Here is a 20279-nt window from a genome sequence, read left to right as displayed (position 1 = left end):
CTGATTTTTATATAAATCAATCAAAACAGAAAATATGTACATATGTCTATAATCTATTTCATCAAATCCAAATTATATTGATGAGAAAATATCATTCTAATATCCGTCCAGAAAGCCAAACGCGCAAACACACATACATATGCATATAATTACGCATACAAACTTTCAACTAACGCAGAATATGTGCATATAAAACTGCGAATCGAATAAATGAGTGATTTAGAAGAGTTCATTAATAATTGTAGTTTAGCGCAATCGTGAAAGACGTATCGTCTATGCAGTACATCGTCCCATATTTGACTCAGGTTCAAGTCCTGTGCACAGTTTTTTGTTCGATACTTTTATTTCATTTTTTATATTTGGTTTATGTTTGAAGATGGCAAGCTTTTTTGCCACCTGTTAATCTCGATGTATAATAAAAACGAAGCCGCGACTGCTCGCTTTTACTCCAATATTTCAAGTGCCGTATTTATTCAAGCGTAACTGAATTTATACAATATGTGTACATACAATTCCAATAAACTCTCTTTAGTTCTTAGAACTTTACATGTTAGTTAGTTGTTGTTACATATTTGTCGCATATCGGTTTGCTTAGTAAGTAGGTAAAACTAATTTCAATACATGAGTGAGCGAGAAAAGTAATGGTAAAAATTGAGCGAAATGAGTAAATTTGCAAGAACGTTATGCAAAGGCAAATTCCAATGTGCAGACATAGCGGTCACCTTCAACCTTTAGGTGAACGTATGCGTTAACCCTTGGACATGCTCCCCCCGTTGAGAGCCTTGAGGGTTTTCAACTTCCTCTACTGGTAGTAGGCATAGCTTTGTGATTGCCCGCCGGGTGACACCTGTGCTAGTTTTGATGACTGCAACACGAACCACATCATCTTTACCCTTGATTAATTCGATAACTCGTCCCATTTGCCACTTCATGGGTGGAAGATTATCATCCTGAATTAGAACCAGTGCATTAGGTGGAATGTTTGGTGTCTTCGTACGCCATTTTCCGCGCTCTTGTAATTGCGTTAAGTAAGCAGTGCTCCAAGATTTCCAAAAGGATTGTTGTATGCGACAAGTCTTCTGCCACTGACTTAAACGATTGCAGTCGATACTAAGCAAGTTGGGCTCTGCCATGGCTGTGAGTGCTCCACCAGAAAGAAAGTGAGCAGGAGTCAAAACTTCTAGGTCGTCTGGGCTTTCTGAAATTGGACAGAGAGGTCTTGAATTTATAATAGCAGTAATTTGACACACCAGTGTCCGAAGCTCTTGAAAGCCGAGAACCGTAGAGCCAATGGCTCTGCGAAGGTGATATTTTGCTGTCTTGACCGCGGCTTCCCACAGACCGCCAAAATGCGGGGATCGGGGTGGTATAAAACGCCAATCAATTCCATCGTCAAGACATTGTTTGTGAACTTCGCTAATATGTTGTTCACTAAGAAACAGCTCGCGAATCTCTTTCAATTCATTTTTTGCGCCAACGAAATTGGTAGCATTATCTGACCAGATAACCCTAGGTTGCCCACGCAAGCAAGTAAATCGCTTTAATGAGGCCAAGAATGAATTTGTCGATAGATCTCTGACTAGCTCCAAATGAGTAGCCTTTGTTGCGAAACATATGAAGACGCAGATGTAGCATTTCGTTGGTGGTCTGTTTCGCACTTCGGATTTGTAGCTGAACGGGCCGCAAAAATCTACACCAGTGGTGTAGAAAGGGCGTTGACTCCGGACTCGCTCGGCTGGTAGATTACCCATTATGTGCCTCATGAGTATTGGTTTTGCGCGAAAACATCGCAAGCATTTGTTGAGTACAGCGGTCACGCTTTTTCTTCCTCCAATAGGCCAATACTGCAAGCGAATTGTTGCAAGCAGCGCTTGAGGACCAGCATGAAGCAGCTTCTGATGAAAGTATTTAATGATACCATTTGTTAGTGGATGATGCTTTGGTAGCACGATGGGGTGCCTTGCATTGAAACTAAGATCTGCATTCTGGAGACGCCCACCAACTCGTATTAGTCCGGTCGCGTCCAGAAATGGGTTTAGCGAACGAAGATTGCTTGAAGAGCTGACTGCGCGTCCAGCCCTCAGCTCGTTGTAGTCGAGGCTCATGGCAGCTTTCTGCACCATACGAAGGAGCAAATGCGTTCCTGCTTCAATTTCTTCGAGGCTTAGTTGAGGCGATTCCCAGCGAATATTCGATTTAATTTTTAGAAAACGATTCACATACGCGTAGATCCTTCTCATAGAACGAAATTTATGTATATGTTTGCAGTCAATTGTATAGTCGATGATTTTAGGTGTCAAGATCAAAATTGTTTTCTTCCTTTCAAGTAATGCGTTGTCTACTTGCCTTATTTTAGGCCATTTGGCTTCATCCTCTTTCAAATATGATGGTCCTTCCTTCCATAATGTAGCTGCATCAAGTTCCTTGGGAGAGGCCCCTTTTGATAAGATATCTGCTGGATTGAGTTCTGTTGGCACATGCCTCCACGACATACCTTGAGTTAGTTCTTGAATGTTGCTTATCCGATTGGCGACAAATACATTAAAATTAGCGGCAACACTACTTACCCACGATAGGGTAATAGTGGAGTCTGACCAGCAGAAGAATTCACCCTTAAAAGGACCTAAAGTTTGGATAGAATTTAGCAACTCGGCTAACAACATTGCAGCGCACAGCTCTAATTTTGGAATTGAGAGTGTTTTCAATGGTGCAACGCGAGATTTGGAGCAGAGCAAAGATGTGCGAACTTCGCCGCCAATTTGTGATCGAACGTAAGCGCAGGCTCCATAGGCTGCCATACTGGTGTCGCAAAATCCGTGTATTTGAATGTTGTCTGCATCCAGCCCAACGAAACGAGGGAAGCTCATTTTTTCCACAAAATTCAAATTCGCACAGAGTTGAATCCAAGCAAAGTGTAATGACTGAGGAATGCTTTCGTCCCAATCTAGCTTCTCTTTCCACAAACTTTGTAAAAATACCTTAGCCTTTAGCACAACGGGACCAATGAGGCCAAGTGGATCGTAAAATCTAGCAATTACTGATAAGACGTTTCGTTTCGTTGCTCGTGCCGGTTCGGGAAGTGGATCCCAGAGGAAGAGAAAATGATCGCGTTTAGGGTCCCATGCCAGCCCTAAGGCTTTAGTGATATCAATGCCATCCCCGAACTTTAAAAATTTCTCACGATGTGCTGGGTCAATTTTTCGCAAAATGTTTACACTGTTTGAGCACCATTTTCTTAGTATGAAGTTACCCTTTTTTAAAAGCTGCTCCGTCTGTGTCATTATTTGCAACACTTGTTTCTCAGACGCTCCGCCTGATATTAAATCATCGACATAGAAGTCGCGCAAGACGATTTCTGAACCAAGGGGATAGTTCCTTGCTTCCTCAATTGCGAGCTGCTGCATTGCCCGAATGGCCAGAAATGCAGCGGGCTTGGTACCATAAGTGACTGTATCTAGCTTATATATCTTGAACTCCTGGTTGGGTTTATCGCGCCATAATATGCACTGCAAAAAACTATCAGATTTGGATATCTTGACGGCCCGATACATTTTGCAAATGTCGGCTGTCAAAGCGAATTTGTGCGATCGAAATCTTAACAACGTGTCAATTAATCTGGATTGTATTGTTGGACCTGACATCAACAGGTCGTTCAACGAAAATCCAGAACTGGTGGGAGCGGACGCATCAAATACTACGCGCAATTTAGTGGTGGTGCTGTCTGCCTTTAGCACGCAGTGATGAGGTAGGAAGTTTGTGTGAACACCCCTGGGAATGACTCCTACCGGTGACATATGTTTAAGTTGAGCATATTCAGTTATGAACTTAGAATATTGTTCCTTTAACTCGGAGTTGTGTGTGAATCTTTTCTCGAGATTTTGAAAACGACGTACAGCTTGCGAATAAGAATCGCCTAATTGCGAAATACTTGATTTAAAAGGCAAACTAACTAAGTATTCTCCTGAAGTTAATCGACGATAATTGTTGATAAAGTGTTCTTCACAGGCCAAATCTTCCTTAGAACGCTTCACATTTTCCATAGTGTGTCCCTCTACCTCCCAAAATTTTTTTACTAACTCATTAAGGTCGCAATCCATTCGATCAGATGTGCATTCCCTAATAGCAACGGAGTGTACAAATTTAGTTGAGGAGCAATCGAAATTTCCTGACACGACCCAACCTAACCTTGTTTTTTGTCCTACGCATAGCAGCTCAAAAAACAGACTAGCCCCGATCAAAAGATCAATTTTCTGGGATTTGAAAAAAGATGGATCCGCTAACGAGATATTGGATGGAATCTTCCATTCGACGTTCGAGATGTTTGCTTCAGGTTGATATGTGGTTATTGTTGGCACAACGACGGCCGAAATAGGTGTTGAATATGTACGATCTACCGATTGTAATAGCGTAGTTGCATACTCGCTCGAGGTTATGTCTGATTGACCGATTCCCGAAATATGTGTAGTAGCCTTTGACTTCTTAATTTGCAACTGATTAGCCATATTTGCTGTTATGCAATGAAGTTGAGAAGCGGAATCAAGTAGGGCTCTGCACGGTATGAGAGTACCTTGACGACTTTTTAGCATCACAATGGCAGTGGCTAGCATTACTACACCTTTAGGAGGTGGGTGAAAGGTCTGCTCGGGATGCCCAACGACAAGGGATGTCTTGGCACTAGGAGGTGCACCTGTGTCTTGCGAAATTGTTTGCGGAGATTGCGAAAAATGAAGGAGTGTATTATGCTTAGCTGAGCAATGCTTGCAGCTGCTTGACTTACAATTTTTGACGACATGTCCCTTTTTTAGACAATTAATGCAAAGTTGATGCTTTTTAACTTCTTGAAAGCGTAACGAAGGTGAGAGGTTTAAAAATAGAGAACAAGTGAAGATTGTATGTTGAGTTGCATTGCAAAATACACAATTTTTGATGGCGCTAGTGGTAACAAACGATTGACTACGATTATTTTTTCTACTGCTTTCCAATATGCGAACTCTCCTTTCCAAAAAATTGGCAACAAGATCCCACGAAGGCAAATTTTGAGTTGGTGCTTCTTCTTCCCATTTCGCTTGAGTACCAATGTCTGCTTTGCTGATGACTAAATGCGTGAGTAAACCATCCAGCAACTCCTCGTTTGTGGCGATGGTTTGTAATGCACGCAGATGACTAGTGACCTTGTCGCTGAGCTCCCGTAAGCAAACTGCTGAACCATCGGGCACTTTATCCAGCCCGAAAATATCTTTGATGTGTGCCTGAAATTGAACTCTCTTAATGTCAAATCTTGCCTTTAATAATTTTACCGCTTTTTCGTAATTCGCATCATTTATTTCCAAGGAACGGACTACATCCAATGCGATGCCGCTTAGGCATGGCCTCAAGTGCTGGAACTTTTCGATGTTGATCAGTGTCGATTCTTGACCTACGATAACATGAAACATGGCCCAAAAATCCGGCCATTCTGTAACCATTCCGTTAAATCGGGGCAGCTGTAAAGCCGGCAAACTCGATTTATTTGGACGCGATGATGTGTGCCCACCTAGTTCGTCCACCATAGAGTAGTTGCGCGTAGATGATGTAGCACATGACATTGAACGCGAGGTAAGTACCTTGGTAATGTTCGCTTTGATGGACACATATGCCTCCGAAAATATCACCCTTGCTTCGCCTTCAATTTCCGCGATGTCTTCCCTCTCAAGTTGAGACTGCGTTTCTTCGAATTGAGTCTGTAGTCTGTCAAGTTGCTCCAACTTCACTGCCAGTGTTGAATCATCAAGGCCTTGAAAGTTATTCTCGTCCGCTTCGACCTTCAATGTGCGGATTTGTTTGAGGAACCATAAGCTCTTTCGTCTTAAGAATATATCGCTCGAGTTTCCTACTGGGACGCTTGTATCACGCTGTTCGTGTGTTTTTGGCATTTTACTGTATGTAGGCTTCAAGTTCCGCTGTCCACCGTTCGTGTGTTTGTGCGCCGCAGCGTAAAGAAAATTTTACGAATAGATCCACCAACAAAAAAAACTGTTCCCTGCGATATGCTTCGACTGCCTGGTGCCTGCGCTTCCGAAAATACGATGAAATGTTAGCTATAATGATTGTGCTGTTGCCAAATGTGCAAATGCGCAGCCCGGTACGCTATCCGAAGAAAAATATATTGTTGCTACTGACGCTTGCGCCTTCCATGTACAACGCACCAGCAAGATCTTCACAGCTTGGCTCACGATTTGAAGGTCAAGCGAGACTTCCACTGAACGCCCAATAATATAGCTGTGCCAGTTGCGTCTTCAAATGACGAAAAATGTTGATTTGATAGCGATAAATAAATGCGATTCCAATAACGACAAATTAAATGGTTCGATATAACTGATGCTAATTTACTGTTCGAATAACAGGTAAATGATGCTTTATGCGACGATGTACTAAAACGTGAAATTGATCACGTCGGGGTCACCAAATGTTTGAAGATGGCAAGCTTTTTTGCCACCTGTTAATCTCGATGTATAATAAAAACGAAGCCGCGACTGCTCGCCTTTACTCCAATATTTCAAGTGCCGTATTTATTCAAGCGTAACTGAATTTATACAATATGTGTACATACAATTCCAATAAACTCTCTTTAGTTCTTAGAACTTTACATGTTAGTTAGTTGTTGTTACATATTTGTCGCATATCGGTTTGCTTAGTAAGTAGGTAAAACTAATTTCAATACATGAGTGAGCGAGAAAAGTAATGGTAAAAATTGAGCGAAATGAGTAAATTTGCAAGAACGTTATGCAAAGGCAAATTCCAATGTGCAGACATAGCGGTCACCTTCAACCCTTAGGTGAACGTATGCGTTAACCCTTGGACAGTTTAATTAGAATTGATTTAAAATACTGTATTCAGGTTTTTCTAATACCTGTTATTTAGAAATTAATTTTCTATATAACATTATTCATACTTCTTTTGAATTAATTTATATGTAAAACAGCCATAAAGGCAATCATATGAATATGCATTCCTATATTTAATCTCTTCAGTCAAATCTGAACTACCTACATACACATATTGATGAGAAAATATTCTAATATCCATGGATGCATCCAGAAAGCCAAACGCGCATACACGCATATGTATATAAATATATATAAATATATACAAGCCTTCAACGAACGCAAAATGTATGCATATAAAAAACAACAACTGCGACCGTCTTCTTGTCCGTCAGTGAAAAGATGGGATATGTATACACTATGAGCAAAAAGAACCGTGAAGGTGATGTTGACTGTTTCCTTCGATTGCCAAGGCATAGTCCACCATGAGTACCTTCCATCGGGCCAGACAGTCAATAGAGAATATTATTTATCCGTTGTGAAACCTTAGAGAGATGCTGTGTGTTGCAAACCGCCGGAAATGTGAGCAAACAATTCTCAGATTTTGCATGATGATAACGCGCCATCGCACTGATCAAAGAGAATACAAATCGGCCTGCCGGGGGTGTTTGGAGGACTGAGTTAAACGTTGGCACATGTGTGTTGCTTCAGACGGGTCATATTTTGAAGGAGATAGTATAAATTTGCCTTAAATTTAACTCTGTTTTGTTTAATTTAAACATTCCCGGTACTTTCTGATCATAAGGTACATATATGCGGCTTTGCGGACAGCAATGTGTGATTCGCTGGAAGTCGCATTAACTCGCGACTGTCGAACAGTTAGAAGACATATTTACATACATATAAGGGTGCATACATACATACGGAGCCGCGGCCACTCGACATGACAAAAATTTAAGATTTATCAAATATTGGCAAATAATTCCACGCGAAATATTCCAATATTGACTATTTTCGAATGGTCGCGAAAATTGGCATATGGGCGGCTCGTTTTATGAATAAACTTTTTGTTTTTGTTCTAAATTGTTCAGCGCCGTCGCTGATAGAATCACGGCCGCTGCGACTGCGTCTACGAATGTATTTTGTTTTTGTAGTCGCTAGGCTTAGATTTTAGCTTCGGGCGACATGCGCATGTGAGGTATGTGTTTTTTGTTGTGTTCTAGAACATTTTAGAATGTGTGGTGGCAAAGCGGCCATCGCGTTGCGCTTGCTGTTGCATTTGCGTCTATCAAAGTATTGTGTTTTTGTACAATATTACAGAGTACAATATTAGGAGTATCGACTGGTGAAAGACAAAAGTACACGGAATCAAGAAGGGAGCGCTGTGCTCGCTCATATATGTATGCTTGAATGTATGAACGTGCATGGATGTAGTAACATATGAATGCAATTATTTTGTAGGAAGTTTAGAAGGCAAGTAGGTATATATGTATGTATATATGCTAGGACATAAAATGGGTATATATACATACATAGAGCAGAATTGTTTTTGCACTTGTTAGGAAGAAACTCGTTCACTAGTGCGTATGTGTATTTGATTTCTTGTAAGAATGTGATGTGCTGTGACATGTGTACATATGTACATAAGTCAAGGTTATTGGGCATACATGCATATGTACATATGTAGGTATGAAAGGAAGATGATGTTCTTATGCTTGTGCATTATTGTTTTTCATATACAAATGTACATACATACATATGTATGTAAATGCTGTCGAATATAATATATAAACTATAAATTGACATACAATATAAAATAAGTGTTGATTTATCTTAAACCGTTCTTTTTTTCTGAATGCAAATACCTCCTATTGACATGTACATACATATTATGTACTTATATATATTATCATATACCAACCCGTGTGGAGTTGCCTGATCTCCCATCGGGCGCGTCCCAGGTGGTGGATAGGGAGCCCTGGCATCACGAGAGTGGCCTTCCCTGATGGGGTGGATTCAACACTCGTGTGATGACTCAAAGTTGGCATAGAATCAGGGTGCCATCCGCGAACCAAACTGGCTAGGGAGGAGTCCTGAACAAAAACCGAAAAGGTAATGGAAAACGATGGATTAATTACTCCAGGTGGAATCCACACAAGTGGCAATCCACCCGCTTCGGCGGCAGGGGCATGGATTCTGGAGGCCCCAACCATTACCCAAGTTTCTCAGCTCTACGAGCGAGAGCGCATCCTGGAGGAGACGGGGGTTGCTATCGCAATCTCCTCTCCTTCAGAGTCTGAAAAACGTTTCCCTGCTTCTGAGGGCCTGAGTTGTGAGGTCTCTTCGGTGGCTGCACGACCTCCCAAAGAAGCAGGGAAATCGAAGAGCGCGGCAAGGAGGAAGAGAAGAAAGCGGCGGGCAGAGCTCATGCGGGAGAAATCCTCATGTGGCTCTGACGGCCCTTCTGTGTCTGTGTCTTCCAAACGACCTCGGTCAGCGGAAGTGACACCCATGGAAGCTACCGAGTCTTCGGTGGGCACAGGCACTCCCAAGTTGTCTCGCTCTCGAGGCAAGCGGAGAAAGACGGCGGCTGAAAGCAGCACACCTCCCTGCCCTGCGGTTGCCGCCAATGACCGAGCCACGACCCCCCAAGGTACGAGCGCGGTCTTGGCGCCAGTCAATGTGGCGGGAAAAGGTTCTGCTTGAGCCACGTCCCTATCGGCGCCTCGACAAAATGTCCAGCTGTCTGCCCGGCGAAATCTTCGTCAGTGGAGGATAGGGAGCTGGACCTTCGCCCAAGCACATCCAAGGGTGCGGCCAAGCCATCCTACAGCGAGAAGGCAGCTGGCCCACGACCTGCGGCTGTGATTGGAAAACTGGGGCCTTACTATCAGCTGACGGGTGCAGAAATCAAATACTGCAAAAGCCAGCTGATGCGTCGGGTTATTGCCTCCGGTCCGGAAGCCAACGCGAAGGGCTATGATACAAAGGACGGCACCATAAAGGTGACGTGCGCGTCTCTGGCCAACTTCGAGTGGATCAGGACCGTGGTCAATAACGTGCCCCGCATGGGGACCACTCGCTTCGCAGTCTACAGCGAGGAGAGTGTACCCCTCAGGAAGGCCATCTGCTGGATTCCGGATCCAGACCTGTCTACGGCGGATGTCCTATCCTGTCTACGTGCCCAGAATCCGGGCATCAACACGAGGCTTTGGCGAGTCGTCTCGTACACCAAGGGCAAAAACTGGGAAGGGAAGGAAGGGGCTGCTCTTGTGGTGCGAGTGGACGAGGCCAGTGTTGATGTCATGGGCTCACGGTACGGGAACCGTCTGAGTCTCTTCTTTGGGACGCACAGTGGTCAAGTAGCCCGACGTTTTGGCCAAAAGTCCCAAAATCGAAAGTTACAGTTTGAGGTAAAGCTTCATATATTCGTCAACAGATGGCACTGGAGCATTAAAATCCAAAGGGACAGATGTTTACATTGAACAGATGTTCCGTGGTGAACGCTCAAAAGTGCCATTTGTCGGGACTCGCGCGAGACAGTACGCATGCACGTTTTCGAGCGCCACACAAAAATTGTTGCAGATTCGCCATTTTTCAACGAAAAAGGGCAAACTAAAATGGATGTTGTTCGGAAAGGTATGTACATTACGAAAATACTTTACTGTAACCATATTGTTGTATTTTTAGAGGCAATATTAATGGCGCAGTAGAAGCCTTTTTTCCCCTTTTTTGTTTTCAATTGCACTTCTTCTCGTAGATAATTATTTTTATTGCCACGAATTGCCGCGGAGATATTTACGTTTCCTAGTGCACAAAAGTATACAGATTTCGAATCCGTTTAGATCTTGCTCCCGCGCTATCCCCGCTCGTCAAAAATACGCTTTCTTTGCAGCAGGTCGCTGCCGAGCTTGAAGCGCGTGTTGGGGCATTTGAGCCGCGGGGGGCGATCGAAACTGGTTTTATTTGTGTGTATGCGTGGGAAATGTTAGGAATGAATGTAATATATGCGGAGTGTTTATTTCTACTTTTATCTCAATTTCTATAGTGAATATTGTTATTAAAACAATAAATAATTATTAATAAATGCAAAAGAGTGATAAAAATCATGTTTTGATAATATTAAAAAATCATATAATAATAATAATAAAATAATTAATATAATAAGTATTTTTAAATGGTAATTAAATTATTATTTTAAAGTAATTTTTTTTTGATAGGATTCAAGAGAACAATTTTTTCATGGACAAGGAGGAAAATATTCGATGCCATCCATGATGTTTTTCTGTCAAAAAAATTTGATAATTTAATACAAATTATCTGTAATAAACTAATGGACGACGCAACACCTTCATATGTTATCGAAGAAAAATCAAAAATGGCTTTGATAAAAGTTATTTCTGTTTTGAAAAAGAAATGGAAAAATGCTCGCAGTATGAAAAATCGTTTCTTGGAGAATAATAAAAGCTGGTTGGACGATTCAACGAGCGTAACGGTGAATAGTTTACATAAATTTACATTAATATAAATATATTTATACAATATATTATACTAAACATTAATGAAGTTTTCAGACAGCATCCTTGATGTGAGCAATGGCGAGGAGATATGAATAAATGTATGTTCTTCCTATTAAAATTTAAGTTTATTTCATAAATAAATGTATCATACGTCACTTTCAGTTTAAGTGCATTATTTTTCCCGACATATTTTCCCCCCTTTTAATGTGGCATATTCTTTTGAAAATCGTACGTCTACTGTCGAAATCAAAGACTCCAAAAACCTTGGTAATGTGAACTTCAGTATAAACTGAAAACTTTTCGCAAAAACTGTCCGCCATTTTGAATTTTGAAGTTCTGATCTCATATTCACAATCAGCGACCCCAAAAACCTTGGTAATGTGAATTTTAGTAAAATCTGAACACTTTTCGCGAAAAATGTCCGCCATTTTGGGTCCGCCATTTTGAATTTTGAAATTCTGATTTCATTTTCAGAATCATCGCCACAAAAAACCCTATATGTAAAAATTTCATCAAAATCGTACTATTTCTCTTTGACTTATTGTTTTTTGACCAAAACGTCGGGCTACTTGACCACTGTGGGACGGTCAGCTTCCGTGTCTTCCCCAGATGACTGACTCGGACGATTCCTGTAGCTATCGTCCCTTGACGGTGACGCAAATTAACTTGCAGCATTCCAAAGCCGCTACTGCACTACTAAGTAGAAGGCTTTCCCAGCTGCACACATTACCCCACATAACAGCTGTGCAAGAGCCCTGGGTCTTTAGGGGCCATCTCTGTGGCTTAAGTGCGCTGAAAGGGGCCACGTTATTATATGACAGGAGTTCTAGCAGACCTAGGACCGGTCTTATAATTTTATCCCATCTCACTGTGACGGGTCTTGAGCAATTCTGTTGCCAAGACCTGGTAGCGGCTGAGGTGGGTTATAGAGATAGACGCGGATGGTCGAAGTTTGTGATTGCATCTGCTTACTTTCCTTACGATGCTCTGGAAGGGCCACCACCCGGGAAGGCCACTAGTCTCGTGAGGTTCTGTGAGCGGCGCAGTCTGGGCCTCATCCTATGTTGCGATGCTAATGCCCAGCATACAATCTGGGGCAGCAGCAAGTGCAATGGACGGGGCTCTCGACTATTCGAATTTATCGCCTCCTCCTGCCTAGACATACATAACAAGGGCTCACAGCCAACGTTTGTAACGGCTAGAAGGCAGGAGGTGATTGATCTAACCCTATCAAACTCAAAACTTGGGTGGTCAATCAAGAACTGGAGGGTCCTTGCCGAAGATTCGTGCTCGGACCACAGGTACATTGAGTTTCAGTGTGGCGAGGAGGCACAAATGCCATTGCCCTCTAGAAACCCAAGAAAAACAGACTGGCAGAAGTTTAGGGAGGCGTTGCGGGACCTTGGCGTTGCGCCACCAAGACTTCGAAAAGAACAGGTCATTGAGGCGGCTGTTGAGAAACTCAACGCTGCCCTAACCGAATGTTTTGAGTCAGCCTGTCCAATTCGACCTCTCCCCAGCCGGACTCCCGTTCCTTGGTGGAATCGAGAGCTCCAGATGCTGAGGCGCGAGTCGAGAAAATTTCTAAACCGGGCCCTCAAGACTAGCCTTGCAGAGGACTGGGAGTGATACCGTGATGTTCAGAAGAACTACAAGAGGCTTATTCGGGAATCGAAAAGAGCCTCATTTAGGGAATTCTGCAGCGGTATTGAATCTCTGAGTGACACGGCGAAATTGGTTAGGATCCTGAAAAGGGACCCAACGGCAAAGCTGGGGTCACTTAGGAAATCTGATGGCTCCTTCACGGAGCGGAAAAGTGAGACACTCAGCTTGCTGATGGAGTCTCACTTTCCTGGCAATCAGATAAGCATCAGCCGGCAACAGCCCTTATTGATAGAGGCAGTTGTCAGAGCTGCTACACCTTCTCGGCATGACTGGTTCGTTGCCAGATCTGTGGTGAATGAGGCCGCCATTCGATTTGCCATCAAATCTTTTGGCGACTACAAGTCGCCCGGACCAGATGGCATATATCCTGCCATGCTGAAGGAGGGTGCAGAGTTCGTGACAGCAGCCCTGAAGAAAATCTTCTCGGCATGCCTGGCACTGGCTTACATACCACGCTCTTGGAGGATGGTGAGGGTCGCTTTCATCCCAAAGGTTGGAAAAGACGACTACACCAGCCCCAAAAGCTTTAGACCCATCAGCATGACCTCTTTCATGCTGAAAAGTCTCGAACGACTAGTGGAACTGCGCATACGTCAGAAGTCGCTGAAGGCTCACCCTCTGTCTCTATTTCAGCATGCCTATCAGAGTGGAAAATCCTGCGAGTCGGCACTGCAAAACCTTGTTGCTAGGCTAGAGCTGGCCATCGACAGGAGGGACTACGCTATGGGTATCTTTTTAGACATAGAGGGGGCGTTTGATAATGCCACTTTTGATAGTATGTGTAACTCTGCTAGTAGGCACGGCGTAGACCGGGTGCTAGTAAATTGGATTCGTTCGATGCTGGCCCAAAGAATCATTTCGGTGCGAGCAGAGGAAGATCTGCTGGTGTCATCTGGGGTTAACAGAGGCTGCCCCCAAGGCGGTGTGCTGTCTCCGTTGCTCTGGTGCATGGTAATCGATCCTCTACTCACCACCTTAAACGATTCGGGAGTCTACGCACAAGCATATGCGGACGATGTTGCTTGTTTGGTAACAGGCTCTTCGCTTATGAACATCTGCAGGAAAGTGCAGAAAACTCTGGATCGGATTGACACTTGGTGCTTTGCGAACGGGCTGTCGGCAAATCCCGCCAAGACTGGTATTGTCCTCTTTACCAGAAGGAGGAAAATTGATGCACTCGTTCTGCCAAAGCTAAAAGGAGTCACAATCCAGCTATCCAAGGAAATCAAATATCTTGGAGTAATCCTCGATAGCAAGCTCCTATGGAAATCAAACGTTGAAACAAAGGCATCAAAAGCACTGACAGCTTTCTGGCAGTGCAAAGGTGTCTTTGGGAAAACGTGGGGTCTCTCTCCTAGCAAGGTCCTATGGATCTACACGGCTATGATAAGACCCATTATCACCTATGCATCAGTGGTCTAGATGAGCAGACTCTCCCTAGTGGCCATCTGTTGCACCGGAGCTTTTCCGACTACTTCAGGCCCGGCACTAGATGCTCTGATTTGTTTACCACCACTTGATGCTTTCATCCGAGGAGAGGCCTTGAAGGCCATCTGCAGACTGAAACACAGTGGGAACTGGTACGGCCCTTGTCCGGCATTGGAACACAGAGAAGGCATGGACATCGATCCAACGATTCTTTCCATGCCCCTTGACTCCATGCCATCAAGGGTCGTACTTGAAAAGAGATACAGTGTAGTGCTACCAGAGGCTCAGTTGTGGGGAGACTCAGAAAATGAGCCCGGCAAACACTGTTTTCGCATTTTTACGGATGGCTCCAGGACCGAGCATGGCTCCGGCTCTGGGGTCTACGTGGAATCCAGCGGAACAAAACTGCACTTTGCTCTTGGAATGCATGCATCTGTGTTTCAAGCGGAGGTGTATGCAGTTCAAGAAGCGATGAACTTTGTTGTGGAAAAACGATGGAGAGGCAGATCTATATGTATCTGCAGCGACAGCCAAGCAGCGCTTATGGCCTTAGACAGCCCTCAAACCTCATCAGGGGTAGTGAAGTCCTGTAAATCCACGCTGAACTATGTCGGCAGACATAATAGCCTGATGCTAACATGGGTCCCGGGACACGTGGGTATCGCGGGTAACGAGACCTCTGACTCCTTAGCTAAGATGGGCTCTGAGGCCAACTTCTTTGGCCCAGAGCCCGCTTTGCCACTCCCATCTGCGGCCATAACGCCACGGTTAGCAAATGGGTAACTACTACCCACAAGCGAGCTTGGCAGGCTGAGAGAGGCTGCAGATGGACAAAACTGATGTTACCTGTCATGTCCGATCGACTGTCGCAAACCCTTCTGTCATTAAGCAGAGGGGAGTGCAGACGGCTGGTAGGACTGATGACGGGCCACTTTCTGTGGGCAAAGCACATGGAAAGGTTGGGCATCTCAGACAGTGTACTCTGCCCAGCTTGTGAATAGGAGGATGAGACGGCGGACCACTTCCTGTGTGTCTGCCCCGCCTTCGCTCGAATCAGGTTTGAGGTCTTTGGCACTGATGTGTTAAGAAGCGACCATCTTGGCTCCTTGGCACCACAAGATCTACTCAGATTTCTTCGGAGAGCGGGTAGATTTAAAGAAAATTAAAAGGGAATCCAAGTGTAGTACAATGGACTCAATTAATGTCTGAGTGCTGCACTTGCTAGTTGTCCCTACAAAAAAAAAAAAAAAAAAAAAATCATATACCATCATTTATTTACATATAAAGTATACGTTCATTTATGTACATATGTGTGTAATGAAAAACTTCATGAATTACTTTCAGAACTTTATTAAAATTTATTCGCGTCGCGCGCATGCACAATACCTTTTGTTCACAACGCAGGCGCAGAAATAAACGCTCTGCGTATTTATCCTCCCCACGTGACTCGCCATCAATTCTCGGTGGAAATTTTTTTTTTTTCGTTTTTAAATTTTTTTTTTATGTAATCGTAAAAAAATTTGTAATAAATTTTATGTATCCGCTTATCATTTCAAAAGTAACAAAACGCACCGCCTATTTTTCCTCGCCACATGTTAGACTCGAGTTCAATTCCCGGCGCAAACTTTTTTTTATAATTTTTTTTTTTTTTTAATAGGTATTTTTTTTTAATGTAATTGAAAAAAAAATTATGTAATAAATTTTACGTATTCGCTTATTATTTCAAAAATACGAAAATAGTAAAAATTTAATTGCCTTAATGTCGAGGTGAGAAATGTGTTGTGTGTTGAGGTGAAAGATGTGTGGTGTTTCTAATTTTTGTGTGGGCAAAAGTCAGTGAGGTGTCTATAAACTCGGTGTGCTAAATTCCCTTACTTCAAATCTTTCAAATCTCAATTGTACTAAAAGAAGCTCACAGTAACATTTGCACCTTCTCATTGCATTAACATTCTCTGCTAGAACTACGCGCTTGCAAAGACAAGCTTGCGGAAATACCGCAAGACTTTTTTGACAATCTATATAACTTTTTATTTGTAAATAAAAAAAATAATTATATTAAGCCAGTTTGCATTCTTCATCGAAATATTTAAGAAACTGTTGACGAACGTTCTCAGCTTTAGATGTTAGCCGGCTGTGTAATATATCAGAAACCAGAAGATGCTAAAGTAGTAAACGTCAAAATGCTGCCGAAAACCGTTTTGCCCGTGGGAACGCGAATAAAACATGAGAAGAGAATTTCCAGTGTCTCCCATCCAGATGTCTCCGTGTGTAAATCCGCACCACCTCGTTTTCATTAGTTAATTTAGTAAATTTCACAAATCACAATATTACCAAGCCATTCAATGAATTTTTACAAATGTGTAGTTTCTCCTCCTTTTGTTTGTTTGTACTGGTAAGAGATGTGACATTAGACATCTCAAGATCGCGAGAAAAATTAACTGTTTTGCGAAGACGCCACCTTCAGTGCTCAATTCGTCTTAATGGGATCTAGGCAGAAATGGATTATCATCTGTTTTATTTCTACATACGTATAGTATAGTATAGGTAAGCAACAAAATGTAGTATAGGGTGCGATTTGGAAAATATCGAGAGAAATGTAATGTATTTAAGAGGGGGTTAAGTGTGTTTTGGTTCTATTATAGAGGTAGGGCACACAGAGGCGACTGGCAGGAACTGCCTAAAGCCTAAAGACCGACCATTGTGGTAATATTCCACTCCTGCACGAGGTGCCCCTGCTTTCGACCGAAAATGGCGGATCTAGAGAGGCAAACTCGAAAAAACCCGTAATCACAGGTGTTATTCGTACCGTGCCTAAGTGATGAATGGCACTACGTCAGTGTGTCTTTTAACGGTGACCTCCAGATACCGGGCGCCCTCTGGTTGTAATTAGCCTTACCGCAACACCCGGGCACTGTTGCGGCTCGACCTCCATTCCCCTTTACTCGTGGGATTCACTTATGTCTGAAACTAACGATAAAAACGAAAACAAAGAAAAGGCAACAATGCCTTCTACAAACCAGGTCAGCAGTGACCTTACGGCAGCTACTGTCGAACAACAACAACTGCCGCAGGCAACAAAAGGCAGCGAATGCCCGACCTCTGCGATAGCGCAATTAGAGATGGAAGTAGACGAAATGGACCTAGGGCCCATCGGGAAAACTTCCGCTTTATCACCAGAGGAAGAGGAGAAACTCTTAACTTCTCCCTCAAAAAACACAAGTTCGGCTAAGAATGGAGCGGAAATGGAAGTGAAGCTGCGGCTCAGCGGTGCCGCCAGAAAGGGACTCAGGTACCACCTGGGTAAAGGTCACTCCATTGAAGAAGCGCGACAACTAGCACAGCAGCCAATGAACTTAAAGCGTCAGCGCTCCAGCAGCACCACCCCTAAGCAAAGATCTCCCAAAAGAGCTAACTTAGTGGAAAGGACAACTGACCCATCAGAAGCCGAAAGGGCAAAGGCAGCAGTGCCTAACCTGGAGGTGAAAGAAGGGACGGCTAAAATGTCCTACAAAGATGCTGCATGTAGCACCAAGCTGGGTATCATACCACCTGATTATCCGGCAACGATATGGCCTACGGATAAACTAAAGGCCATTCAACACGCTATCCTGGACAGCATAAGGAAAAAGCAGACTGGTGGTGCCAAGCCAATCTTTAACAGCTGCACCTTCCGCGCAGGATACATAGTTGTCTCATGTGGCAACGATGAAACAACCGACTGGTTAAAGGCAGCAATGCCTAAACTTGAACCATGGAAAGATGCGCAAATTAAGATCGTTTTAGAAGAGGACATACCAAGGCCTTTGATCTTCACATGCCACTTTCCAGAACTGGACAGCACATCCACAGAGGACATCCTCAACCTCCTGGATGGGCAAAACTCTGGCCTGAACGTTCAGGAATGGCGGGTACTACGTAGAGTACAAAAGGGTAAGGTGACGGAGCTAACCATCGCAATCGACCCCATCTCCGCCATTGTGATCAAAAAACATCACTACTGGTTGAACTATGGGTTTAGCACAGTTCAACTTAGAACTAAGGCCAAAACCCCGGAGAAGGATGCTGAACCAGAAGCGCCCAAGCCTCCCGCATTGCAGCGGACCGAGGAACAACCCTGCACTTCGGCATCGGCGATCGCAGCAACCGCAGTGAGCGTAACGCAAACTGATGAGCAGCCATGTTGCTCTAAAGATGCGCCACACGCCACCAAGCCTGCACCAATGTCAAGTGCTCAAAGGGTAGAGGAAGGCATAAGAATGCGACCCCCGCTTCGTGCCGACAAGAAAAATAATGGTCCAAAGAGGACCAAAAAAGGCGAGCGTCACTCTGCTGAGGAAGCGGCCTTGCTGGGTAGCAACAGAGGCAAGAAAAAGGCAGCCAGTGCCAAAAAACAGAGGCGATAATGCCACACGCTATCCTAAGCAACAATAGAAGGCAACTCGGATGCCTTCAATTAAACCTCCACCATGCAAAGGCTGCCTCGGCTGAACTAGCCAGGAGGTTTAACAAACAAAACTTGGATATAGCTCTAATCCAAGAACCGTGGGTACGTGACAGAGTCATTGAGGGACTCCAAGATGTTAATGGTAAGTTAATCGATGCCAACAATGATCGCCCTAGAGCGGCAATCTTAATTAGCAATAATTTAACTTTCATTCCCATTTCGCAGTTCACTACCACCGATCTCGTTGCGATCTGGACCAAGGTGCCAACAGACAAAGGCGAGCACGAGGTAATCATTGCCTCTGCCTACCTTCCAGGAGATGAGGAAACTGCTCCAACAAGGGAACTTGTAGCCCTAGTCAACTACTGCAAGGAGAACCACCTACGCTGGATAATAGGATGCGATGCGAATGCCCATCATACGATATGGGGCAGCACAAACATCAATGCGAGAGGTGAGTGCCTTCTTGAATTCTTACTTAGATATAATGTATCAATAGTAAACCGAGGCAATGAACCAACATTTAGGAATGCAATAAGGGAGGAAGTACTTGATCTTACCCTATGCAGTCCAAATGTACTATCAGAAGTCTCAAATTGGCATGTGTCCGGGGAAGCATCAATGTCGGACCACAGTCTTATCAGGTTTGACTTAGGTGCTACCTTACCGCACATAACAATTTACAGAAATCCAAGGAATATAAATTGGAATGTCTTTCACTTTAACTTAGAACAAAGTGCTAACTACTCTAAGCATCACCTGGTGCTTAAATCTGAGCTTGAGATGGAGGCAAATGAACTCCACTCAAACATTACGTCTGCATTTCATGAGAGCTGTCAGGAAAAAGTGAAAAAACCACGAAGGGATGTCCCCTGGTGGAATAGTACGCTTTCAAGACTACGCCATGAAACCAGAGTATTATGGAATAGAGCTAAACAAACAGGGAACTGGGTCTCCTACTCAAGAGCTCTAACCAACTTCAACAAAGAATTGAGGAAATCTAAGAGAGCTTCCTGGAGGGATCACTGTGATAAGATTTCAAATCTTCCCAATGCTATCCGCCTCCAGAAAGCCTTATCAAAGGATCACTCAAACGGCATATGTACCCTGAAAAAGCCAGATGGTAGCTACACTAAAAACCCAGAAGAAACTAGCCAACTTCTACTGGACACCCATTTCCCGGGATGCCATGCTTTACATGAGTCCACAATGTTGGTAGAACCTACCACTTATGCTGACAGGGAGGACCTAAAGCTGGCAAATAAGCTATTCCATGAAAATCGGGTACAATGGGCTATATCTACATTTAGCCCATACAAATCTCCTGGACCTGATGGGATATTCCCTTGCCTTCTGCAAAAGGGAAGCCAATACATTGTCCCTACTTTGTCCAGACTATATAAAGCAAGCCTATTGCTA

At 43.7% G+C, this 20279-nt stretch overlaps 1 protein-coding gene across 1 annotated transcript; it reads right to left on the bottom strand.

Annotated features, from left to right (window-relative positions):
• Window positions 1-731: 731 nt before the first annotated feature.
• Window positions 732-5912, bottom strand: LOC128869989 (uncharacterized). The gene has a single exon (XM_054112583.1). The coding sequence runs from the start codon at window positions 5910-5912 to the stop codon at window positions 732-734; it is 5181 nt and encodes a 1726-aa protein (XP_053968558.1).
• Between the last annotated feature and the right edge of the window lie 14367 nt (window positions 5913-20279).

Source organism: Anastrepha ludens, chromosome X (assembly GCF_028408465.1).
Source record: "Anastrepha ludens isolate Willacy chromosome X, idAnaLude1.1, whole genome shotgun sequence".
NCBI lineage: Eukaryota > Metazoa > Arthropoda > Insecta > Diptera > Tephritidae > Anastrepha > Anastrepha ludens.
The sequence above is the reverse complement of the archived record's forward strand: the minus strand, read 5'-3'. Positions and strand labels throughout refer to the sequence as shown.

Bases quoted from the DNA above. Each gene is read 5' to 3' on its own strand.
- LOC128869989 (XM_054112583.1), bottom strand. From the start codon at position 5,912: ATGCCAAAAACACACGAACAGCGTGATACAAGCGTCCCAGTAGGAAAC.